Source organism: Abramis brama (assembly GCF_963993115.1).
Source record: "Abramis brama genome assembly, chromosome: 4".
Taxonomy (NCBI): domain Eukaryota; kingdom Metazoa; phylum Chordata; class Actinopteri; order Cypriniformes; family Leuciscidae; genus Abramis; species Abramis brama.
In genome coordinates this window covers 8,473,629-8,501,106 of record NC_139966.1, presented here as the reverse complement: position 1 = coordinate 8,501,106, position 27,478 = coordinate 8,473,629, and the positions used below count along the sequence as shown (strand labels likewise).

The window sequence follows — 27,478 nt, the reverse complement described above, 5'->3', positions numbered from 1 at the left end:
TAATTTTATATTCGCACTTGAAAAGTATCAGATTGATCCTCGTTTTTATTTATTTTATCTATTTCGGAGCCTATATTCTCTTTAATGTGGATCGTTTGTAACTTCATTGCAATTTAATTCAATGTACTGTCGTTCTAATTTCCATAACCGTTGTGTTATGATGATGATGCTAGCTCCACGGTCATTTAATATTGCTGCAATGTTTCTTTTACACGGCTGAAAATAACAGTGCTTTCTGTTACTGAGCCTGTGTCTGTCACTCGTCCTCTTAAAAGTGGAAGCTTGTGCGTAGCTTTGTTGCATTATATTGAAACTTTGTTGATGTTGTTATTGTCTGCGTGTTCTGGGGCCTGTACCATGAAGGTAGCTGAACAAACTCGGGGTTACAGGATTAGTTTTGAGTTGACAACCAAACCGATGCGATCAGGCTTTATTGGTACCATGATGCAGCTCATCAACTTTCTCTGTCAACTCAGGCTTTGATCCTTAAGCTATGATTACTCCACGCGCGCGTGCACATAAAAGAGTGACGTCGACACTGAACAACCAATCGCGGGTAGAGCGAGAGCGATATATTTTTCTGTGGAGGAGCAAGAGATAATCATTCATAATTACGATTAATTTAAATATGTATTTCAAGCTCGAAACAATACGGTCTCTGCGGCCAAAGCAAGAGAAGACTGTTGGAGAAAGATTGCTGATTGTTAATGTGTAAGTTAAACAAATACGTTCTATATTTATGTAAAATTATGTATATATGTATGTGTAGCCTACGTGTAATATATAGCCTATAGCCTATTTTTATAATATATAAAAATGTGCATGTACTAAGAAAAATTTATATTCATTGATTTTTAGATGCAACCCCAACTCCAAATGTTCTTGGCAGCAGATAAAGACAAAATATAAAAATATAATTCAAAGTGGTGAGTATTTACCACAACCTTTTATTACTTTTGTGAACATTTTATCACAAACACTTGTTTGCAGCAAACAGAAATAAAGAATTAAATTCAGAAAACCAGAATACACTGGCGGAGTAGTTGGCTCTGAGTAGGCAATAAGGGACGGACGATTATGGATGGGATTACAGGTGCTGTACAGTCTGACCCTGGTGCTGGCTCCTGCAATATGCAACTAGCCTACTTTTTAAGTTTTAAATATGGCTGACTGTATGTTCTGCAGTAGAGGGAAATACAGTGTCCCTGTTGAACCCAGCACACACAGTTTCCCACACAGAGGTCAGTATGCAGCAGACAGAACACCACACATAACCTGCTTTACAACAGTTATGCTTTACATTGGCCTATTTTTATTTATTAGGGTGGAGGAAATGAAGACACTCTGTCTATGTGTTCTCAGACAGTTGCTGATGTGAATGCACTGGGCTTTTTATTATGGCAAACATTTTAATGTATGGCATAAAAAAGGGACTGGCCCTTACACCTCTCTTTTATTGTAGGATTTTTCACAACCTGCCCCAGAAACTGAGGCCTCTACCTCAATGGCCTTCAAAAGAAATGTGTAAGGATTTAAAACCCTTGACATAAAATACAGTCAGTCCTGTGTTTGTAGGAAGTCCAGGAACTTTTTGTGATTTTGATAAGCCTCCAGAAAACTTGTAATGATCATGTTTGTGGTGGAATTATGTTTCAGGTGGAAACAGACTCAGTCAGGGCCCTGTACAAAAGGAGTCTTGAACTAGACTGCACACTAAAGGAGATGACTGAGCTGAGGAGGCTCCAAACAAAATAATTTATATATAAAATTTATATATGGATAAAACTGATCTCAGTATAGTATATAGTTAAAAACATGTGGTGGATTATTTCTCTCTACTTTAAAAAGTATGCTGCCTATTTCTATCTATATACACTGCTCAAAAAAATTAAGGGAACACTTAAACAACACAATGTAACTCCAAGTCAATCACACTTCTGTGAAATCAAACTGTCCACTTAGGAAGCAACACTGATTGACAATCAATTTCACATGCTGTTGTGCGAATGGAATAGACGACCGGTGGAAATTATAGGCAATTAGCAAGACACCCCCAATAAAGGAGTGGTTCTGCAGGTGGTGACCACAGACCACTTCTCAGTTCCTATGCTTTCTGGCTGATGTTTTGGTCACTTTTGAATGCTGGCGGTGCTTTCACTCTAGTGGTAGCATGAGACGGAGTCTACAACCCACACAAGTGGCTCAGGTAGTGCAGCTCATCCAGAATGGCACATCAATGCGAGCTGTGGCAAGAAGGTTTGCTGTGTCTGTCAGGATAGTGTCCAGAGCATGGAGGCGCTACCAGGAGACAGGCCAGTACATCAGGAGACGTGGAGGAAGCCGTAGGAGGGCAACAACCCAGCAGCAGGACCGCTACCTCCGCCTTTGTGCAAGGAGGAGCAGGAGGAACACTGCCAGAGCCCTGCAAAATGACCTCCAGTAGGCCACAAATGTGCATGTGTCTGCTCAAACGGTCAGAAACAGACTCCATGAGGGTGGTATGAGGGCCCGACGTCCACAGGTGGGGGTTGTGCTTACAGCCCAACACCGTGCAGGACGTTTGGCATTTGCCAGAGAACACCAAGATTGGCAAATTCGCCACTGGCGCCCTGTGCTCTTCACAGATGAAAGCAGGTTCACACTGAGCACATGTGACAGACGTGACAGAGTCTGGAGACGCCATGGACAACGTTCTGCTGCCTGCTTTCATCTGTGAAGAGCACAGGGCGCCAGTGGCGAATTTGCCAATCTTGGTGTTCTCTGGCAAATGCCAAACGTCCTGCACGGTGTTGGGCTGTAAGCACAACCCCCACCTGTGGACGTTGGGCCCTCATACCACCCTCATGGAGTCTGTTTCTGACCGTTTGAGCAGACACATGCACATTTGTGGCCTACTGGAGGTCATTTTGCAGGGCTCTGGCAGTGTTCCTCCTGCTCCTCCTTGCACAAAGGCGGAGGTAGCGGTCCTGCTGCTGGGTTGTTGCCCTCCTACGGCCTCCTCCACGTCTCCTGATGTACTGGCCTGTCTCCTGGTAGCGCCTCCATGCTCTGGACACTATGCTGACAGACACAGCAAACCTTCTTGCCACAGCTCGCATTGATGTGCCATCCTGGATGAGCTGCACTACCTGAGCCACTTGTGTGGGTTGTAGACTCCGTCTCATGCTACCACTAGAGTGAAAGCACCGCCAGCATTCAAAAGTGACCAAAACATCAGCCAGAAAGCATAGGAACTGAGAAGTGGTCTGTGGTCACCACCTGCAGAACCACTCCTTTATTGGGGGTGTCTTGCTAATTGCCTATAATTTCCACCGGTCGTCTATTCCATTCGCACAACAGCATGTGAAATTGATTGTCAATCAGTGTTGCTTCCTAAGTGGACAGTTTAATTTCACAGAAGTGTGATTGACTTGGAGTTACATTGTGTTGTTTAAGTGTTCCCTTAATTTTTTTGAGCAGTGTATATATATATATATATTTATATATATTTATATTTAACCTTGGTTACTTATTTAACCAAGTAACACTTTAGTATGAATATTTATTAATGCAACTTTCTCTTGCTCTTTCTCCCTCCCATCCCACAAAAGCAATAAAACAGTTTGAGACCTATCTGCAGTTTCAATGTGATTTTATTAAGTGTAATATTGTATGGTGATTGCATCTACATCTGCACCAGCTGGGTGGTCAAGTGTGATCGGGTCAGTTTCATCGGGGAGAAGCTGGTTTTGTGGTGGTTCTCGCTCCTTTCTTCTGGTGGCTATATTGTGCAGAATGGCACATGCAGCCACTATCTGTGATGCCCGCTCTGGTGACTCTTAAGGGGCCGAACACAGTTGAAATGTGCCTTTAGGATGCCAAAGGTCATTGCAACAGACACTGGGAATAAGTTACATCACCTATATGTTTCTTTGCTCTCAGCTGATTGGTCAAACTTCAGTCTGAGATCTTGAATCCAGAACATAACCTGCCCCGGAGCAGGTTAGCCGTGCAGCGTAAGATACCATGGCAACGAACACCGATTAAAGCCGAGCTACTTTCATAGTACCTAAAACCCAGGGTTGGCGGAAACTAAGCTGAAACATAGCTGGCTAGCCACCTAATCCGGCTTCATGGTACAGGCCCCTGGTTATTTGCGCATGATTAAACATGAGTCTTTATATGGCGATAAAACAAAGCTTTGATGCGTTATTTTTTTGAATTGGGGATTGGGGGTGCGCCAACCCGGTTGGGACATAGAAGGGGGTGCGCAGGAAAAAAAGTTTGGGAACCGCTGGTGTAGAGCACACGGCAGAAAGGGTGAGGGAGCGAGACATATATCAACATATCAACCTAAAATGTGGAACACAACTTGTTCATATTTTTTGCTTTCCTTTTCTTGCAGTTATAGAGTAAAATATATTTTGTAATATATATATATATATTTTATATAAAATATAAATAATTATATTTTTAAATTTGTACATTTTAATAAACTCAAACTTATATAACTTTTTTCTGTTTCACTTTCATAATTTATTTCACTTCAACAATAATCTGACAAATGTCTTCTTTAAAACAAGACCAACCATAGGTCTATATTCCAAAGCATTCTTGAATTACAACCATTTAAGTTTGATTTTCATGTTTATGCGAAAAAAAGGTGACAGTTAAAGGGTTAATTTAGTGATAACAATGAATTAATACAGCGGCCATTTGCCAGGTTAGGTGTTCATATATCTCTGAAAGTATGCGATTTAAAAAGCCCACTTTGAGTCTTGACTCAATTTCGACCAAATACATAACGTTAGCAAACTGTTACTGCGGTTATGGGATAGCTTACATTAACGTTACAGCACCTGTAGTGTTATCGTTGACGTTAGCTCACTTTAACGTTAATAAAAACCTTTTCTACTTTACCTCTCTGGATCTAATCTATGAAATGCTAGTTGATTGGTTGTACACTGGTAGTTGTTGCAGTTGATGGCAGAACACTGTTTTCTTTGTTTCCAATTATTTCTAGACATAATGTTAATGCTGTATACGGTAGTTGTGCTAACGGTAAAGCCATTGGTTCAGTCCAAAATGGCGGCCGCGCTACCGAAGCGCCACCTAGTGGCTGTTGTCAAAACTGCAACTGAGTTTCGCCTCTTGGTACTTCTATACTCTTTGACTGGGTTGCGGCGTCTTCCTCATTCAGAGGTGTGGGGAAGCCGATCGACAGCAGTGGACAGGTTTGCGTTTTACAGACTAGTCACTCTTGTGCTCGATTCATGCTTTTAAGTTAAGCATATCATTGTAACTTTTTAGAACAACTTTCTGGCTGCAGGGAATCCGTCGCCGCCATCAGGTTATGTTTACATAGAGGAACTGGTGAGTAAATTAAATGAATGAACTATATGCTGGAGGCTGACATGCTAAGCTAGCTGCATTGAACATTAGTATTAGTATTAGCATTGGCATTTGGCTGTTTTAACAAAAAGGGTTTTGATCTATACTGTTGTAAAGTCTGCTATTTCTGGTTTACCAATAGATTTGTGTGTTTACATGCACTAAGGAAATCAGATTATAGCCTAGTACTGTTGGATTATTTATTTGAACTTTGTACAGGCAATGCAACTTTAATATTGCACTTTTGACTGTGTTGTCAAGTATTTAATGTTTATTAATTGTAGTTTATACATTTGATTATTCTGTAATGATTTAGAATTGGGTACGCAAGGAAATGCTGTTTGAGTGTGGAATCAGCTAAAGTTTAATATAACTTAAGTTCCAATTTAGCCTTATTATTTACTGGTCCTGTTGTTGCACTACAGGCCAGGTTTTTTTTCTCTGTTTGGGGATGAATGATGGCGAGCTGAACTACTACGGCTGGGAGCCTACCATCTGTGCAGCATCCACTGAACAGCCGCCCAACTGGTCTGGTAGGAAGGTTGTCCGCAGCCTGTTTCCCACACACTTCTCCACAGACTAGCGCTTCAGTCCCACATGCACATCCTTTTTCCTTAATGAACAATAACCTATGGACTTATCGATACAAACTCTCATAAACCTCTTGTGGGTTGTCGCGTTGGTCTTGAAGAAACCAAACATCACTGGGACAGTTTTTTCTTTTTGTTTCTTGTGTGTGGCATTTGTAATTTCTATTGTCATATCTTATTTGAACAATAACCACAAAGTGCACTTAACTATAACTGGTTCAACTAGTCTGTAAATATATATATATATTTTTCTATTTTCATTATTTTTGTTTGTAAATATTGTTTAATCACTTTTCAATACATGTTACCTGTACTAAATTGAAATTCATGTTTCTGTGTGATTACTGACTACCAGCTCCTGTAGACGAATTTAGACTCTTGTGACCTAACTAGCCTAAACTGTTTATTTCCATAGTTATTTATTTAATTTATTATAGCTAATATTAATGACATATTAATATTGGCTAGTGAGTCCCAAGTACCCGTTACATCTGCACAGCCACTAGATGGCGCTGCTAGCTTGTTCAGTGTGGTCAGAAGCAAATCATGCATGAAACGGAAGCATTTTACACTTTTAGTAACTGTTGCGAATTCAATCTTCATACAGTCCATTCCCTTCCCCTCACCCCAAACAATATTTTTCTTACATTTATGCAGTCCTTGTTGGCCATATGTCTGCATAAACATGGGAAAATATCACATTCCTGCAAATGTTTTGTCTCTTGGGGTGCTAAGCGGCCGCTTACCTTGCTTATTGGTTAAGTAAGCCTCTGATTATAGCATAATTAATTATTTAAAAACCATTCACCTCAGTATCTCCAGCTGACAGTCTGGACTCTTCAGTCCATCAGAAAGAAGCTTCACTCCAGAATCCTGCAGGTCATTGTTACTCAGGTCCAGCTCTCTCAGAAAGAAGTTTGAGGATTGTAGAGCTGAAGATAAACTCTCACAGGACTGAGCTGTGAGATTACAGCTGGGTAGCCTGTGTAGAGAACAAAACAAAGAGCAGTTTGTAATCTGGAGCTTGAAAAAACCTTTAACTGTAGTGAATTAAGCGAAAAGCTAAAACAATTATCTGTTCATAAAACATCAAACCAGCATTTATTTTCACACACATTACTTTTATTTTTTTTCTGAACTGTCTAGGCCAGCAAGTCACCCATTTAAAATGAAGGCAATTAAAAGACTAACAGTGTTTAAACATGAATGTAAAGGAGACTCTTACAGTGCTCTTCTGGTGTTTTTGATCACTGGCAGCAGTCTCATCACAGCTTCATCAGATCTTCTGTATTTCTGCAGTTCAAACATCTCTTGAGTCTCTTCTGACATCAGGAGCACAAACACCAGACCAGACCATTGAGCAGAGGACAGATTGTGTGAAAGTTTTCCTGAGCTCAGATTCTTCTGGATGTCCTCCACAAAGTTATCTTTCAGTTCACTCAGACAGTGGAAGAGATTGATGGTCTTCTCTACTGATTCCTCCTTCTCTATTTTCTTTTTGATATAGTCAACAGTGTTTTTCATGTCCCTTGTTTTCAGTTTCAGTCCTGGCAGTAGTCGCTTCAGGTCACTCTGATTGGACTCCATTGAGAGACCCAGGAGGAACCGAAGGAAAAGGTCCAGGTGTCCGTTCTCACTCTGTAAAGCTTTCTTGACTGCAGCCTTATGAAGCTGAAACAGTGGCTTTGTGGAGAGTTTCCATGTCAGTTTTTCTCTCCGGGATTGAAGAAATAGGTCAGCTTTCTCATCTTTGCCCATTATAAACACATAAAGAGCAGCAAGGAATTCCTGTACGCTGAGATGTACGAAGCTGTAAATGTTTCTTGCTGCTACCTTTTCCTCCTGAAACATTCGAGTGCATAACCCAGAGTACACTGACCCTTCACTGACATCTAGTCCACATTCCTCAAGATCTTCCTTGTAGAAAATCAGTTGACCTTTCTCCAGCTGTTGAAAGGCCAGTTTCCCAAGCTTCAGAATAATCTGATCAAAAGACATTGCATTGTCTTTAGGTTCAGGGCCATCGCGGTTGTATTTTTCTTTCATCTGTTGCTTCTGAGAAATTAAGAAGCTTGTGTACATCCCTGTGAGAGTTGTGGGAGTTTTGTCACTGCTCTCTCGAGTCAGTAGAGGCTGAAGAACAATAAGAGAGATCCAGCAGAAGACGGGGATGTGGCACATGATGTACAGACTCCTGGATTTCTTGATGTGACTGATGATGATGTTTCCAGCAACCTTAGAACTGCTGTTTTTGATGAAGTATTGCTCTTTCTGCTCATCGTTAAATCCTCGCACCTCTGTCATCTGATTAATGTAGTTTTGGGGAATCAGACTGGCTGCTGCTGGTCTGGATGTGATCCAGATAAGAGCAGAGGAAACCAGATGTGCCTTGATAAGGCTTGTTATTATCTTACTCACTGTTGTTTTTTCGTGAACATCTGTAAATCTGCCACCATCTATAAAGCTCAAAGGGAAGCGACATTCATCCAGTCCATCAAAAATGAACAAGACCTTACCGTCACCTTCAGGAAGAGAGGGCAGTTTATTAGGACTAAAGAAGTGTTTGTGAAGCAGTTCCATGAGACTGCAGTTCTCTGTAATCAGGTTTAGCTGACGGAACGGCAAAGGAAAAATGAAGGTCATTTCCTGATTTTCTTTTCCTTCAACCCAGTCAAGGATGAATTTATTGACAGAGACAGTTTTTCCCACTCCTGCGATCCCCATCGTTAGTATTCTTTTGTTTTGATTAAACATGTCTTTACACTTGATTGGCTTCTCCTTGGCAGTCGGTCGGTTGTGATTTGGTTCGATCTGTCTCACCTCGTGCTCGTTCACTCTTCCTCCAGTCTCATTCTCCACCACATATAAATCAGTGTAAATATCATTCAGGTTTTCCTGATGACCCGTCTCTGAATTACCAACCAATATCCGCTCGTAGTCCTGTTTTAATATGTTCTTCAGTCTGCGGCTGGCCTCTGTGTAATCATGAAGAGTAGCTTCTCTATCATTTGCAGTTGAGCCTTTAAGAAATAGGGAAAAAGACAGCAAAGACTAAGTGATCATGTTTTTCCTAAAGTCTGAAGACCTCTATAATGAAGAAATGATGGTTGCACCTTGTTGTTTCTCTGGTGTCTCCGTCGCTGAGGTTTTTTGTGGCTCTGTGAGGAAAGAGAAAATTAGTAAATTTATACAAAGGAAAGAGACAATAGATATAATTACACAGAATAATAAAGTGACAAGTACCTAAAGCATTTCTGAACAATATGGCTACACACTAAACTTCCTTAAGAATAGGATTCACAACTACTGAGCATTATTTCATTTATGATTGTTAATAAGCAGTGTGTCTCAGAAAGCAGTTATTGTGTCTTTTTAAACATTACAATTTATTATATTATATTATATGAATTGTATTATAGTCATTATTTATTTATTTTTATATATATATATATATATATATATATATATATATATATTACCATGTCCTGCAGTGTTTGAGATGCAGTTGATGGTCACTGGGCCTGTGATGATGTTTCCAGTGAGTAAAGGAGCATTTACAGTTGCTCCTGTTTCAGCGTTCACATCAACACTGACTCCAGTGAGAGCATTGCTGCTCATCTGGCCTGGAATAGAGATAGAGAGATTAATTACATCGCTTAAATCGCAACTTTAATATTTCGTACATAATTTAACATTATTTTTTTATCACCATTACCTTCTTTTAGTTTTTTGTTTTCCAGCTTATCTAGTGTGTTATCATCATGCTGTTCAACAGATGCCATTGTCCTTTACTGACTTACAGCTGTTGGACAAGAACACAAATCTCTATAATGAATCATATGTTATCAGACACTTTCCAAAAATACAAACAAAGAGCAGAGTATAAGTGCTGTCAATCGGTTTAAAAATAAACTAATTTGTTTAAAAAAATGTTTTGTCATTTTTTGGTAATCGCGATAAACGATAAAGTCTTTAATATATTTTGATATTGTGATACTTTCACATTAAATCTCCAAAATCATGTAGAAACAACATAAAGACATAAATATTTGTACAGATATTGCTGTAGCTGGCCAACAATGACCCGTTCGAGGACCTTAGCCAGAAAAGGTAGATTAGCAATAGGCCTATAGATAAATCTTCAGGATCAGAGCCAGGCTTTTTAAGAACTGGTGTAATAGCGGCTGTCTTAAGGGCCAAAGAAAAAAGTGAGCATACACTTTCAACAAGCAATTTTGAGAACACTAAGGAAAGAACACATTCTTTTCACCTGTTTGCACACTTTAAACACACGTTTGCACTGCATGTTTGGTTTACCTGTCTACACGTTCATTGTGTTCATTCGACACCGTTTTTTTCTTATGATAAATACACGTCAAAAATGTTAAAAAAAAAATTTTTTAGTAGCAAATCACATCGAGGATGGGAATCGCACGCTTTTGATGGGTCAGTGTGCAATCAGACGACCGACCATGTGTATATGAATACTTAGGCTTGCCATAACTTCTATTTCACGCTTGAACAAACAATAACACACAGAATTATGCCAAAATGCCCATTTTGTCAAGTATTTTCATAAGAGCGGTCTTAAATGCGTTAAATAATGACTCAAATGAACTTAAAGAGTTATGAGAAAATGAGATGCGCGTCAGATCCGCGTCATATGTGGCAGCAGCTCTTAAAGTGACAGCAGCCTAATAAACCTGTTGATGCGATGTCATTAATGTTAATCAAAGAACAAAGGTAACGGAGATTGTTGTAGCAGAGAAAATAATAGCTTTAATAAGGATTAGTTTATATTTCATTTATGATTTATGCAGTGAAGACTGTAAAGTGTTTGATAACTTTATTCAATTTCTGTATATTTCCTTCCTGTTAGACAGATAGGAAGGCCACAGGTAACTGTGACATTTATTATAATGGGTTTATGTGAAGATTGTTTTAAGTTCACTTACATTAAAAGTTGATATTTTATTCAAAGCCTAAGCCAAATGTTGAAATCGATAGCTTTTAGAGATGAATGTATTTATGTATCCATAGAATGTTTAAAAAAGAATTTATCATAGAGACATCAGTAGCTGCATTAGTATCAGTGATACTGGCCTTGATGATTTATAAAAAGATACCATTGAACAAATATTTAAAATATACTGTCTTAAAGTTCTTTCTACATTAATTTGGAGAGTAACTGTGAAATTATTGCAATATAAAAATATTAAAAACTCCAAAGTTTTTAAACGTGATTAATTCATTATTTTTTTAAATCTGTAAAAGCAATATTAAAAATATGATATTAATCATATCATATAATTAAAATATCATATTTATTGTTACTACTGTAAAGCTATTTTAAATTATCGTGGGATCTCATTCAATGCTTTCAGAATCTTTACTTTTTAAAATTATTTAGTTATTTTTTTTAAATGAACGTTTTAATGAATATATTGAACAAAAATGAATTCATTTATTTATTAAAACATATTATTTTAGCTAAAACATGGTTGAATATTTACAATAAGAGATGACTGGAGCATCAGGGATGAGACGAGGGGGACATGTCAGACCTTTGCCATTGTTCTAGGCCACGCCATCGAGGCCGAGTCTTTGCTGGAGGCTGCTGATCTTTGTTTCAAAGCTTTATTTTGTTTTTCATGATAAATACACAACGCAGTGTTTCCCCGCCTGGGAGTTTCTCCAGCATGCCGTGTATTAGATTGATGGAAAAGAGTCCTCTGTAAAATTTGAGGACAACAGTTGTTTCAGGCCCACTTGATATTTATTCGCATTTTAAATGTTTGTTGCTGTTCTTAATAAATCATCACATCTTAATAAATGAAATCATAATCGTATAAGAGTTCAAATGAGCTGCTTAATGACTTTTAAAGGTGCATTGTGTAATATTTAGGAGGATCTGTTGTTGACAGAAATGCAATATCATATACATAACTATGTTTTCAGTGGTATATAAAGACCTTACTTAATGAACCTTTATGTTTTTATTGTCTTAGAATGAGTATACATTGTATAATTGTAATAAGTGTACAAAAAAGAAGTATTAAAGAAATGTATTAAAAATGTATTTAAAAAAAAACATTAAATGAGATTGAAATCACATATACAGTCTCTGGTTTATTGTATTACAGAGACAATTATTTTACATTCGTAATATAATAAATATTTGGTATATGGCATACTTTAATATGGCAATGAGACAGGAAATAACCCAGCACATGAGTAAGACTTAACCCAGCAAGAGGGTTAATTTCACCCACTGGTTGGGTCAAATGAATGACCCAGAAATATGGGTTAAATGGTAAAAACCCAGCGCGTGTTCTGTCCAATAGTGACCCAACGGTGGGGTTAAGGTTGGGTTATTTTTTAACCCTGCAGTTTTTTGAGTGTGTGTTTAAGCAACTTTCAATGCAAACCGTAACCTGTTTCGACCTAAACTGACAGTGTAAAAATGCCTTATGTCCTTATGCCTTACATAGACTGATTAAATGTAAGCAAACTTTCATGATCATGATCAAAACATACTCTGAAAAGCTTGTGTGATCAGGTCGTACTCTTCCTTCTACATGCTCTTCAACAGAACAGCTCTTCTCTGTCGTACCGCATACCAGCGTCAGTTGAGAGTGTGTGTCTGATGCTGGATGAAAGCCTTACGACAGTCGAGTGTCTCACAAAACAAACCAATGTACAAGAGTCTGATGAGAAACACTCCTGGAACTGAAACTAATAAAGGTGCTTTCAAATGATTCACAGTGGCCCCAATATTGATCCGAACCATGTGTCCCACTCAGAGGAGAAAAGACATGATCCGTATTGAGTTTAGCTAAACTCTGCACTGCTCTTCAGTGTTGTCTGGGATATATGAACATGTAACAATTGCATGTTCCTCCCTGGGAGGCTAACAGAATATCAAGAGCCATTCGATTTAGTAAAACAAGCTTCCTCATTACATGCACTTCTTCTGCAATGTCAGCAACAGAACTAAGTGAGTTTTGCTGTGTCCTCAAACACCAAAGGTGGCCTCATGTAGTGCCTGTACTTCATTCTGTACATTGATCATATTTTCAGTTTCAGAGATTCAACTCTCTATCTGTGTCATGATTAAAAGATGTTTGACATAATCCTCTCCTCTGACATTACTCACATTGCCAGTAATAGAAGTCAAATAACATCCTTAAATCCTTACAGAGGAATAGATAAGCTTTGTTACCACAAACAAAGTGTGTGTCATAAGAACAACGAGTGTTTTGATTTCTCATTGTTAGAAGAGTTTTGTCACATCTGGAAAATTCACACATCTGGCTTAGACTTGCTCACTACATTCTTCCCTTCAAGGCACCAGGAAGAATTCACTTATTCCCTCCAGATTTCACATTAAGACAAACTGATATCTATAATCAGTACTGTTGTATGCAGTCAAATGCCATGAACTATAATGTTAATGAGAATAATTTCAGTAGTGACACACACTGCTCGTGAACAGCAGTTTGTTGTGCCAGGAATAATCAGCCACATTATAGACACATCTGTAAGCATTTGATTTTGTCAATAGTTCAAAATTGAGCATTTAGCACAAGTTTCACCCTGTAATTTCCAAAAGTCATTGTGAAAATCTATTTCTTTACCACCTCATATTCTCTGTTATTAATTTTTTCCCTTTTACACTTCTGCCATTTGTTGTCTCAACATTAAGGCAGTCTATGCTCTAGTACTGTTACTCTAAACGAGTTATCTGACAGGTTTATCATTTTGATACTAGAATTAGTTGATTTCTTCGATGATGCATCATACTACAGTAGTTAAGCAGTGAGAAATGTTGTTGTACAGGAAACATAGTTTAGATTGTTGAATGGCAGGGCTGTCCATCACCAAATTACACAAACATCTCATTAAAATGTACATCTATAAAACTGATCTGAGATCAGGTAAAAACCCAAAACACAGGTTCACTGAGATCGGCCCCCAACAGCGAATCTAACTCCTGACTCCTGGTTTGAAACAAATTATTCAGAAAAAGTTTCAAAGCTTCTCAACGCAGTGCTTCGAAAGCACTTGTGAAGACATCATTTTTATTGAACACAAGATGCAAAGAGAGCTACTGGAGTATAAAGGCTGTATCTCGGAGCTCAGTTCAACTTGCAAAAATCATACAAGGCCAATTCACTCGAGACTTTAGAAAAAATAAAAGCCTTTATTCATGGCTATAGCATTTTAATAAGCATTCATATATCGGCACAGCAAGTGTGTGTGAGGATTAGGGATGCGCGGTATAAAGGCTGTATCTCGGTGCTCTTTGTGTGAGGATCACATGCCAAGGACATGGAGTTAGTTTTAACCACAGAGGAATGTGAATGCAATCTAGCATAGCTTCCACTGATGGATATGGTGACTGAAGTATTCTCTTTAAGGAATGAGGATTATGTAGCATGAGATATACATTCAATTTTAAACATGAACACATGTATCTCTACATGTGTAAAGATAATGTAAGTTCCTTTGGTTAGCATATAAATGCCCAGAGAAGGCTGGGAATGAATATAATAATAAACTAGAATGTACATTTCCTGAAGAAAATGTGAGTGGTGCTTGCAGTGGCAAAACTGGCCACTAGGTGGCTAGGGTGCAGTTAGCTATTTTTTTAGCAAGATGCTAACAAAATTAGTGTGTTGCTAACATGATTAGCATGTCGCTAGCATCATGTTAGCATTATTAGCATGTTACTAACATGATGGTAGCATGTTTTAGCAATATGATAGCATAATTAGCATGTTACTAACATGATTAGCATGTTACTAGCATTATTTTAACAAGATGCTAGCATTATGCTGGCACAATTAGCATTGTGATAGCATAATGCTAACATGATTAGCATGTTGATAAGCATGCATGATTAGAATGCTAGAATCATAGTAAATTTAGAGCAATCAGGGGCGCTCTAGAGATGGGTGTTGGCTCTTTTGACTAATCCATGATCATTTATGGTAAATTAAGCTACAACATGGTAAATCATGGTAAACTGTGGTAAATTATGCTAGAATCAAAGTAAATCATGCTAGAACGTGGTAAATTATGGTAAACTATGGGAATTCATCGTAAACTATGGTAAACCATGTTAGCATGATGCTAACAACATGCATGATTATCATACTTTACCATGATTTCATTTTGCAGAGATGCAGAGATATAGGTCTTGCTAAACGGTTGCTAGGGTACTCTGTTTGGTTGCAGTGCAGTTGCTTGGGAGCTGCCAATGATGAAACTAGAAAGGCTGCTTGTCAGTATGAATGATATAAACCAACTCCCATGCCTCTGTGACATTCAGAATGGAAGATGTCCCTCTGTGGAATTTGGTTGCTAAGGTGCTCGACAATGGTTGCTAGGGTGGGGCTGGAAGTGTTGAGGTGATTCATGATTGGCTGTTTGCTGCCCCGAGTCAAACGAGACCACCCTCATTTTTCTAAGACGCTTACAAAGATATCCCTTTGATTTCTTTCAATGGACGTCTATGGACCTTGTTGCTAAGGTGCTCTAAATGGTTTCTAGGGCGTGGCTTGATAGCTTCACAATGATCCTGAGAAACTGATTGGTTGTCTGAGTAAAATGAACCCGCCCCCTTGTGTCTATGACACTGTGATCCAGAGTTATGATCAATACAACATCCCTATGCAGTTTACCATAGTAGGAGAAACACATGCGATTCATGAGCTGACCTTCGCCATAGTATGTCTATGGGGCAACTTTTGGGCAGCTCCTGCCCCCCAGGGGTGCAACTTTTACCCCATTGTGAGGTATGTTCTTATAGAGCCTGCCAGCCTCTTCAAATGTGGTAAATCACATGTTTCTGCGAAATCTTCGCTCTGATTCGTCAAAGTTTGTCGAAATGCAAAGTCTATGGGACTTTCAGTCCATCTATCTATTAAACTTTGACAAAATCATATATAATATACCCGGAGAGAGTCGTCATGAAACAGCTTCACAAACAGTCTTTTCAGCCTCATAATATCCAGAGGTGTAAAAAGTACTCAAAAGTTACTCAAGTGAAAGTACAAGTACTGAGGGAAAATTTTACTCAGTTAAAGGGTTAGTTCACCCAAAAATGAAAATTCTGTCAGTAATCACTCTCCCTTATGTTGTTCCAACCCCGTAAGACCTTTGTTTGACTTCAGAACACAAATTAAGATATTTTTTATTAAATCTGAGAGCTGGATCATAGGCTTCTAAGGGATTGAATCTTGCTGGCCCATACTACGAGAACTAACTCGAGGCCCAGCGAGAAGGAAATGAAGTGGAATAAAGTCGTTATTTATGTTTTTTTGCACCCAAAAAGTATTCTCGTCGCTTTATAAACTTAAGATTGAGCCACTGTAGTCACTTGGACTATATTAACGATGTCTTTAATAACTTTTCTGGGCCAGCATGTTCAAATCACTTAGAAGCCTATGTAGGAGTGATCCAGCTCTCAGATTTAATCTAAAGGTCTTTAATTTAAAGGTCTTACGGGGTTGGAACAACATGAAGGCGAGTAATTACTGACAGAATTTTCATTTTTGGGTGAACTAACCCTTTATAAGTAAAAGTATCTGGCCAGAATCATACTTGAGTAAAAGTAAAAAAGTACCACATTAAAATTGTACTTGAGTATTAAAGAAGTAAAAGCAAAAATTAAGATTAAAAATAGAGATTCTTGTTTTAGATTTTAATCTCTAAAATCATGGAGTTAATGAACCACATACAAGGTTTTATCCTGCTTTACAACTGTTTGTATTTAATTGTATTTAATTATCAAACTATAAGACTATTATCTAATGCCAGTATCCAACATGCTTTAAACAATCCACTAAACATACTTTTACCACTAAAAGAAAATAATTTGCTACGGTACGGCCACGGGTTCGCAGCTGAATCACGTTCTTCCTCCATTTTCTTCCACTGATTGACTGTTATAATTTCTCTAATTTCCAGGTCAAGGTGCTGTGCATAGAGAGCCTAAGTCCCTCCCCTCCGCTTCCGGCTCATGGGACCTTATTTTGAAAAAAATATGTATGGTAGTCAATGGCGAGAGACAACTTATCTTTTTATTCCGTCTGAACTGTGCCCTGAATTACACACATGATGTTTGTCAATTTAAAAGATAATTATGCAAGTCAAGAAAGTCGCAGTTTGTCATAAAACAGAAGAGTAACGTTTAGTTTTATGTGAAAATCGCTCAATGAACTACATCTCTCATCTCACACTATGTACCTCACAAGATCTGTTGCTCGTATGTGTGTATTCTGGCTCAAAACACTCAGGCATGACGGTGTTACGTTACGATTATAATGTAAGACTATAGGAAAAATGACAGACGTTAGCTTCAGTAAAGTTAGCTTCATTCATTGAGAGAAAAGGTATGACGTCCCATGTGCGCCTTTTGGGTTTGTAGTCTTTGTAATTACGTATTTTCACAGTCTTATACCTCAACAGTTTTACATCAAACTGCGACTTTCTTGACATTAAAATTTATCTTTTAAATTGACAAACATCTTATGGTGTAATTCAGGGCACAATTCAAACAAGATCAAAATATTTGTTGTCTCTCGCCATTGACTACCATACAATATTTTTCCGAAATAAGGTCCCATAGTGGCCAACCGGAAGGGGAGGGACTTAGGCTCTCTATAGATGCGACATGAAGTCACTTCCAAAGGACCGATGAACATGTCTGACCAATTTCATGGAATGTGAAAACGAATCTCATTGCCAGAATAAATGACATTTAAATTAAACTGGGCATCAGCACAATTCAATTGGTTTGGTAATAGCAAGGGAAAATAGAATGAAGTGATCTCCAAAAAAGAAGTACTTTTTGACTATAAATAAAATTGTAAGGAGTAAAAAGTACTTTTTTTTTCTTAAAAAAGTAAACTAAAAGTTAAAGTATTGATTTTTAATTGCACTCAAGTAAAGTAAAAATCCCCAAAAATAATACTCAAGTACAGTAATCAAGTAAAATTACTCAAGTATTTTACACCTCTGATAATATCATATATCATTATGATAGAAGTACTTGGATAAAAGTTTAAAGTTCAAATATGAACACTGATGTCTACGATAGCGATCAAAATAAATCAGCTTTTGATAGAAACTTGGTGCCTAAAATAACGCATTTATCGATTACATTGTTTACAAGTGACTGTTAAAATATATTTGTTATTGAATCATTTATTCAAGAGACTGTAGTATTGTATGATAGTCCTGAAATAAAAGTCAGAAAGATGTGATGATTTGTTTTTGTAAATATGACTCATTTTATACATCATGTACGGTCTGTATAAGTGTATGATTTAACCTTTTACGATGGTCTAGTGTTAAAAAAAAATTGTAACACATATCGGATCTGCACCCAAGTATCGTGATAGTATCGAATCGGGAGATAGGTGTATCGTCCCAGCTCTAGAAATTAGAGATCTCTTTGCAAAATAACTTGTTTGCTTCCATGATTCGGGGAGAAAAGCTTACTTACAAGTCTAGACTAGTGCTGCCAACTCTCAGACATTCAGTGCGAGACTCACGCTGTTGACACTTTTCTCACACTTACTCGCGTTACACAACCATATTCTCACGCAGTGAAAACTCACAGCGCAAAGACACTGATTCTGACAGACAAGACAGAGCAGATTACTTTGATATGAAACAAAGTCTCAGCTTTTAAATTCTGCCAATTTTATCACAACATTCAAACAATAAATACCACACTATAATTCTCACATCAAGCTAAACTCAAAGTTGGCAGCCCTGCTAGTGCTAAGCTAAAATGGTTAGCATTTCCCTTTGTATGCAATTGTGTGATTCATTAATCAAAATAACCCAAATAAAGGCTCTTTGACTGAAAGCATTATATTTCTTCAAGATTTCTATAGATATTGCAATATATTTTTATCATTAATTATTTTGGCCATGACAATCGTGTAGTGAAAAATAACAGTAACAGTGCTAATCTAAATGAGTTGAAATAAAGGTTCTGAGATGAATAAGGTTATTTATGAAGAGAAACAGAGACATATGAGGCTTCAGGAAGCTGTTGTTTAAATCTGCAAAGCAAAGAATTGCTTTGAGTTTTGTACACAATAAAAAAACTGTATAAACAATGTGTCAATGCTGTTTACTAAGTCTAGATCAATGTGACACTGTTAAACATATTTGTCAGTATTTTATGAAGTAGTATTTACTAACCGTGAATAATGAAGGTGTGGTGTTGCTTGTTCCTCCACTGAACTTGAAGTGTTCTTGAGCAGAAGTTACTTTGAAACTCCTTTAAACGTGCATTTCATAAAGGACTGATGGAGTTGTTTTCTCCTGAACTCAAACCTGTTAAACCAGAACTCTTTCAGTAAACATTCTTTACACGCCTGGACTTGTGGCACTGCCTTCTAAGCTTTTTCCGTTATTTTATCTATTTATTTATTTCAGTCAGGGTGGCATTGCTGTAACCAGCGGCAGATTTCATGATTTCACTGATTCCTGTTTAATCAGTGTTTCAGCAGTTAACGATGGAGCGGTTCATGGAGTTTTATTTTGAACTTGGACTTAAGTATAAAGAAATACGGACAGTGCTTAGTTCAAGGAGTTCAGTAAAGTTATTCACAGATCCGAACTTTCCAGATCAAAAAATCATGAGCTAAATGTTGTTAAAACTCAAATGACACCCATTTCCTATCTATAGATGACGAGCTACAACCTCATTTTCCTCAAAATGAGCCTTATAATATAAATCGATCTCCGTGAGACCGTCTGCAAAGTGCAAAACCCAAAAAGCACTACTACAAATATTAGTCATTAACTTCAATGTTACACACTGTAGTGTCACTAAATTCAGTTTACACATCAGTGGTTTGTGGCAAGATCTATTTCCATTTTTTGAGACGTCCTTCAACTTTTTCTAAAACATTGTCCCAATTTTTACACACAAAAGTATCATCTCCAAGATAAACACCAAGATATTTAAACCCACCCTTGTTCCAAATTAACCCGGCAGGTAAAACAAGTTTTCTACTCATCACTGATTGTTACAGCTTCACTTTCCCCCAGTTAATTTTAGCAGAGGACAATACACCAAAAACATTAATATTTTCTACAAGGGTGTCAATATCTTGTTTTTTGACAATGACAACAACATCATCGGCATACGCAGATCATTTAAAAACTCCAGGAAGGTTTACACCGAATAGAGATTGCCTTAATTTGAGCAGAAGAGGCTCTATGGCCAAGGAGTACAGCATACCAGATAATGAACATCCTTGTCTGACCCCCCTATGAACTTTGAACTTTAAAAGGAGCACGTAAACCACCGCTGATCTTTAAAATACTCTCATTGGCCCTCATTTATCATTCTTGCGTAGAAACGGGCGTATATGTTGGCGTAAGATTATGCTTACACTCCTCTCACCGCCTGATTTATGAAGCGGTGCGTACCTTTGAAATCCAGGTGTACGCAATACCTGCCCTTGATAAATGCCGCGGCTGAAACCGATCGTCATTAGAATAACACGCCCCTATATATTCAAGTCTCCGCTTCCCCCACGCCCTCATTTTACGCCATGGACACACGGAAGTCGGCAAAGAGGAGAAACTTGGATGAGCAAATGACCTATCACAATGCATTATTTTACAGCACCTGTTTTGAAACAATTAGCATTTAATTTCGTATGACGTCACATGTATTGGGGTGTACAATAGTGATGATGATGTGATGTGAAGTACCATTCATTCACATTAATAATTGCATGACAATTTGTAATATTATGATTTTAATTATTAATGACGCTTATTGTTATTTAGAAGAAGAATGTCGTCATTATTATTTGTATTATTATTATTATTATTATTTAAAAGAAGAAGAATGTCATTTTTATTATTTTGTCAGTCTGAATTATTTTTTGGTCATTGAAAGCCTTTCATTACTGAACCCAGTCCGTGCGCAGAACCCTGAAACATCAGGTAAAGCGCACAGGCTCGCAACTGAAGGAATACATATGCCTACAAATCAAATGCTTTGGTAAAGTCACACAAATTAAACATTCAAGTCCATGTTGCACAAAAATAAGTTTATAATTAAATTTAAAAAAAACTTTTATAATTACTATGTTGTTGTTTTTTTACAGTGGGTCAGTGCTTTTTTTGGTGTTAGGAATTGTTTTTCTGCGCATTTCCGCACTAACTCAAAACGTGCGTACACCACCTCCTGAGCTGGCGTAGGATTTGAGCGTGCCGTACACCAACGTCCATATTGATAAATCTCAAAGTCACCGTGGTTTTGGGTGTACGCTGGAAATTTGGTGTACGCACTTTTGATAAATGAGGGCCAATGTCACTATACAAGACTCGGATCATGTTTATAAGTCCAGAGATAAACCCAAATGCATCTAACGTTTTCCACAAATTTTGGTGTTTTTTCTTGATCAATTGAAATCGGGCAAATTTCAAAACCCAATGAATTGGAGAGGTCCAAAACATCACAAATTAAAATGATATTGTCAGATATCAACCTATTGGGTATACAATAAGTCTGGTCAACATGAATAAAATGCTCCATAACTTTTTTCAGTCTCATTGCCAACACCTTTGACAAAAGTTTGTAGTCAGTGCAGAGCAGAGCAACCAGCCGCCAGTTCTTGATCTCTTCCCCTAAATCCCCTTTTCTGGGGAGAAGAGTGAGGATTGCTCTCCTGCAGCTCAATGGTAAGTGTCCTTTACTTAAACTGTCTCTGAGAACAAGCAACAAATCTTAGCCAATCACAGGCCAGAAAACTTTATAAAAGTCCACAGGAAGGCCATCAATGGCTGGAGCTTTACCGCTTTCTAGACTCTCATAATTTTGACCACATTAAGTTTTGTTTTGAATAAAACCTTTCTTTAAAGTGAATTTCGTTTTGTACAAATTGCATCTTAATTTTAAACAATGTTTCATCAACCAATTGCCTGTATTTAATATATGACCAATATACAACCAATTGCCTGTAAAAAATATGAGGCACAGATGCCAATGGCACATGTCACTATCCGGTCTTCATTGGCATGTGCCAGTGGATAGTGGCATGTATCATTGACATTATCACGACACCCGACTGACACAGTCGCAGAACATGTCACCATATGTTGTGAACTTGTGACACCTCCAGTAGTGACTGACAGATGAATCAACGTCTATACTGACGTAATTGTGACACAAAATCCTAAATAAATAGCCTAATTTTCTAACCATCTATCTTTTAAACTATCCTTTAAAAACTAAACTATACTTCAAACTATCCTTTAAACTACTTCAAACTATACTTTAAACTACTTCAAACTTTCTGGTCAAACTTTCTCAAGCCAACTAAAAGTTTGTCTCAACAAACTTTTTAAGTAAGGAATAATTGACGACAGGCCGTTGAATTATTCGAAAAATAATGCACACCTGAGGTGGTAATGCGGTCACGACGGCCTCCGTTGCTAATTCCAAAACGTAATTTTAGAGTTAGTAACTGAGGTTTGAGCCAATGATAGCAGACTAATGCTGGGGACACACCAAACGCGAAGTGTATATTCGCATCGTGTTACTTGCTCTATTACTCGTGGGATGTTTTTCTTGTTTTTCGCGTCACTCGCGAATAAAAACATCCCGCGAAAAGGAGTGTCATCATCATCAACAACAACACAATTTCTTTCTGCCATGATTTTTCCGTCATGTCTGAAATAAATTATATTGCTGCTCTGTACTTGTTGTGGAAGTCCCATATACGGAGGAAAGCCAAACGCCGACGCATCTGGGTTCACAGCACCATCCAGAGGCGCACTCAACTCGGTGAATTTCACCGTCTTCACGCAAATTTTCCGCTGGAGTTGAAATTGTTCAACTTGCGCGGCCGCGTTTGAGGCGATTATCGAGCTTTCGCGGCAAACGCGTCGCCCAATTCGCGTCATATTCGCGTCTTTGCATTGACTTTGCATTGACTGTGTATGTAATCTACTCGCGCAAATAATTAATTTCGCGTTTGGTGTGAACACGCCATAATGCTGGGGACACACGACTAGCTGACACGTTCTCTGACTGTTTACATCGACAGCAGCAGATTTTAAACACCGACTTTGAACACAGACTGAATGTGCTGAACACGCATTTGGGCATGATCAGTCATAAATTACATTCATTATGCAGTTATTAATGCAGAGAGATGTTGCAATAATGAGACAGAAAAGCATGTGCGTCAATATTATTATTTATTTATTAATTCAGTTAGTTTTAATTAATTAATTCGTTCATTCTTTTTTTTTTTTCATTATTGACAGATGACAGTAGACTATAGCCAAATAAATTAAACACAAAGCCCTTTTAACAAGTAGGCCTATCAATATTTATTTGTTATATTATCTGCAATAAAAATCTGTGCTGCAGGACTATCCATTTATTTAGCCTATATTCAGTTTAATTTTCTATTGATTATAGATATGACTATATACTTTATTTATTAAAATTAAACTGCATGTTTCTATTGATTGTGAAGCTAGACATTGAAAATTCCAGATCAAGCGCATGGGGCTAAATGTTTTTTCTTGTTATGAATTGTATCCTATTTTCCATTATTACCGTTAACTACGCGAAGTGATATGGAACTGTAATGCGACGCCTTAGAACGTTCGTCAACCAATCAGATTGAAGCATTCAACGGCCCTGTAGTATAATCTAGTTTATTATTATTATTATTAATATTATTATTGAGCATTTTCACATAGGTGAAATAAAAACATGAAATAATTTATCATATTATTTACTCAGGCTTCTTCCTTTAAATATCACAATCCAGACACTTTAAAGGGATAGTTCGCCCAAAAATGAAAATTCTGTCATCATTTACTCACCCTCAAGTTGTTTTAAACCTGTAAGAATTTATTTTTTCTGCTGAACACAAAGGAAGATATTTTGAAAAATGTCTGTAACCAAACAGTTGATGGACCCTATTGACTTCCATAGTATTTTTTTTTTTTTTCTACTATGGAAGTCAATGGGGTCCATCAACTGTTTGGTTACCGACATTTTTTTAAATATCTTCTTTTGTGTTCAGCAAAAAAAAGAAATTCATACAGGTTTGAAACAACTTGAGGGTGACTAAATGATGGCAGAATTTTCATTTTTGGGCGAACTATCCCTTTAAAGCTAGGGTAGGTAATCCTGTTCAGAAACATTTTTTTTTATACTGGGTGAAATGGTCCTTCCATTCTGATAGTAGTCAATACATTATGTGTTCAGAAAAAGGAATGAAAAAAATCTGACCTCTGTAGCAGCTGCAGGACAGTAAAAACTCTGACCAATCACTGCCATTCGGTGCGAATGTAAAGAACCAATCAGATGCCTTCATGTCTCGTGCTGTCACTCACTCTCGCAACCATGGCTACCACCCCTGTTGCTAGATCTGCCCATATGCGCGCCGACCCGTTTGATTTGAGGAGTGCAAGTCAAGAGATGCGCGGAACCTACGAAGAGTAAAATTATGGCAGAGAAAGAGCATTCAAAATTCAAAGCACCGGCATATTCAGTCAGCGAAGGCAAACAAGGCAAAAACTACTTCCTCGGACCCTGGTTGCCCGCACTCTTGAACGACCTCCTCTGCTTCGCCCTCGACCCCAGACCTGTCCTCGAACCGACGATGAGGTACTTGTCACCGGACTGTAACGTTAGTCCTCATCAGAGTCAACAATGCTTTCATCATGGAAACTCTTACATGCAAAACACCGTATATGTTATGAATCTTACACGAAATTCACCTTCATCACAGTGTAACTGATGGTAATGGAAAAACGTGTATCAATGCAACCTGTTTTTAGTTTTGCCTTATAAATATAGCTCGTTAGCTATAAATATAGCTCGTTACCGAATCAAACAAAGTAGCCTATATTTTAAACTTTACCAGTATCGATATGCTAGCTTGATAGTGAGTACTAAAATAAATCTTATTTGTTTATATTTATAGTGATAAAGTTAGGTATTTTATTACATGTGATTCTGACATGATGTCACTGTATGTACTGCGCTCCTTCCTCTCCACTCGTCTCAGGTAATAAATGCGTCTTGTTCCAGCTGAGCCTGAGCGTTTGGCGTCGCGCGTTCATGTGTTTTGGGGGCGTGGCTTTGGAAGGAGCTCAAAAGGGAGGGGGTGGGAGTGAATGGAAATAATGAGCTGTTTATTGCAGATTAAAAGGTCTACAGTCACTCGATTTTTATACTCTCTTTTTCAGAGCACTTACATTTTAATTATGTATTGGTATATAAAGACAGTTTAAACAAATTTGAAAATATAAAATTTTATAAAAATCCTACCTACCCTAGCTTTAATTGGAGAGTATAGATTTTCTGTAGCCATCAAAACTACATCTGTTTGTCATATTCGATCTTCTCACTAAAGCTGATCATCTGTGAATCAACCCCTGGCCAAAGGAAGAGCGGAAGTGTTGAACATTTACATGTTTACTTTCCACCTCTGTATATTTCAGATTGTAAAGAGTCTGTAAATTAATGTAAACTAAAAGCAGAATCCCTAGAGCTCGATATCATTATAATCCTGAAGACTTACCTTGATGTGATATTTGTGCCAGTGTAAAATATGTGTTGGCTCTCTGTCACCCTGTTTGAGTTTGCATTCTGTGATCTGTCTACACTTTCTCTTCCTCTCTGTGGTTTTCCTGCCTGCAACTTTGACACAAGCAGAAAACAGGCTAACGCATGTATTGACACATGTATCCTCTGTCCAACTGTATTAAACTGAGCAGCAATCTGGTCTCTGTGCCTCTTATTTGGTTCTCCAAGTGCACTGTCAGGCTTCACGAGATTTGGAGGGCATTGCAGAAGACAGTAGATAATTGAAGAAAAAAAGTCACGCTGGTTAGGGTTTTTTCACTTTCACATTTCATGTCTTTAAAGCAACACTAAGGAACATTTTTTACCTTAAAATATTGTTTCCAAAATCGTATTAGTGGTTTACCAATTAGTGGACCGAAGAGGAAAAGTTCCTTGGTGTTGCTTTAATTTTTCTAATTTACCTATAGTCAAGGTCCCTGTCATGTGATTCCCTTTTCCCTGTGTTCTTGCCATGTGCTCCTCTTGTGAATGTGTCATGTTAGGTGTGTTGGACATCGGCTGATGTAACCGATCGGCGAGAGTCGCTGAAAACAGAGACGTGAAGTCTGAAGACACTTTCTGCTTCCCGTAGTGACGCTCACGTGATGTTTGCATACTTTACCACAGCTTTACCTCAGATATCAACAACAAATAAACCCGTCCATCTCCAGACATCAGTCACATCAAGTCTCTCCAGGAATGGTTTATATTCTGAATTAAGTGATGAGAGTCGGCCTGTCAATCATTTATCAAGAGCGCTGTCAATCACAACACTGAAATCCCCACCTATAACAAGTAGAGAGTTTGTGAATTCAGTCAGTCAGTAAAGTCTTCTGCTTTCTATAAACTCAAGAGAAGTAGCATTCTCAAACTTCAATTAAATCCAGAAATATTGGCCATAATATCATAAGTCAAGTTAAGATCAATGACATTACACAGAAATGTCCATATGAATCACCGTCTGAATGTAACGGATTCTCTTTAAATGTATTTCTTCATCACTGCCCTTCTCTGCTTTGGTCTTCTTTATATTCAAGTCTTTTCCATCTGAACAAACATACACGTATTTGATTAATCAGGAGCGTCATCGGATCATTCTGTCAAACTATTAGTTCAGTTGATTCAGTGTTTGGAGAAGCTCAGTTTCTCAGCTGATGTGACATTTGAGACGATTCTTATGAGTCTGAAATATGGTCTTCTAATCGATTCAGGATTATCCTTAAATTACATCATGTGACATACAATGTTGTGGATTTCACCTACGATTCTGTGTCATTAATGTTTCCATCAGAGATTGGTTTCCATCTTCTTGTGTTGTCTTGTTCCTGCAGAGAATTAAAGTGTTTTACATTACATTGTTTTGTTCATAGTCAATTATACGGACCTTGTGTGTTAAACAGGACAGTCCAGTGTGCGCTCATATAGAATATACACTCACCTAAAGGATTATTAGGAACACCATACTAATACTGTGTTTGACCCCCTTTCGCCTTCAGAACTGCCTTAATTCTACGTGGCATTGATTCAACAAGGTGCTGAAAGCATTCTTTAGAAATGTTGGCCCATATTGATAGGATAGCATCTTGCAGTTGATGGAGATTTGTGGGATGCACATCCAGGGCACGAAGCTCCCGTTCCACCACATCCCAAAGATGCTCTATTGGGTTGAGATCTGGTGACTGTGGGGCAGGGTGGGAATTATACCGCGGCCATGGCCACCGTTGCCCTACACTTTGGCCTTCATGCCCCGTGAAAAAAAAATCATCGTACAGCCACAGTGGCCTGTGTGCCCTGGCCCTGTCCAAGTTCCATGTATAAAGCGCCAGTGCGGCATAGTGGGCTTGCTTTGAAGTACAGCGAGCCACCGAACTTCAAT

At 38.0% G+C, this 27,478-nt stretch overlaps 1 protein-coding gene across 12 annotated transcripts in view; it reads right to left on the bottom strand.

Moving 5' to 3' along the window:
- LOC311081604 (NLR family CARD domain-containing protein 3-like) overlaps window positions 1–25,661 on the bottom strand; it is a 77,535-nt gene extending 51,874 nt beyond the window's left edge. Inside the window, exons 1-9 of one of the 12 annotated variants that reach the window (XM_084112165.1) lie at window positions 25,559–25,624; window positions 25,310–25,412; window positions 24,262–24,461; window positions 19,185–19,319; window positions 9,676–9,762; window positions 9,440–9,583; window positions 9,074–9,118; window positions 7,186–8,980; window positions 6,769–6,942 (exon numbers count right to left, since the gene is read on the bottom strand). In XM_084112165.1, coding sequence (XP_083968291.1) covers window positions 6,769–6,942; window positions 7,186–8,980; window positions 9,074–9,118; window positions 9,440–9,583; window positions 9,676–9,742 — 2,225 coding nt within the window. In that variant the 5' untranslated portion in view covers window positions 9,743–9,762; window positions 19,185–19,319; window positions 24,262–24,461; window positions 25,310–25,412; window positions 25,559–25,624. The other 11 variants (XM_084112163.1, XM_084112158.1, XM_084112161.1 and 8 more) reach the window with 11 other exon arrangements.
- Between the last annotated feature and the right edge of the window lie 1,817 nt (window positions 25,662–27,478).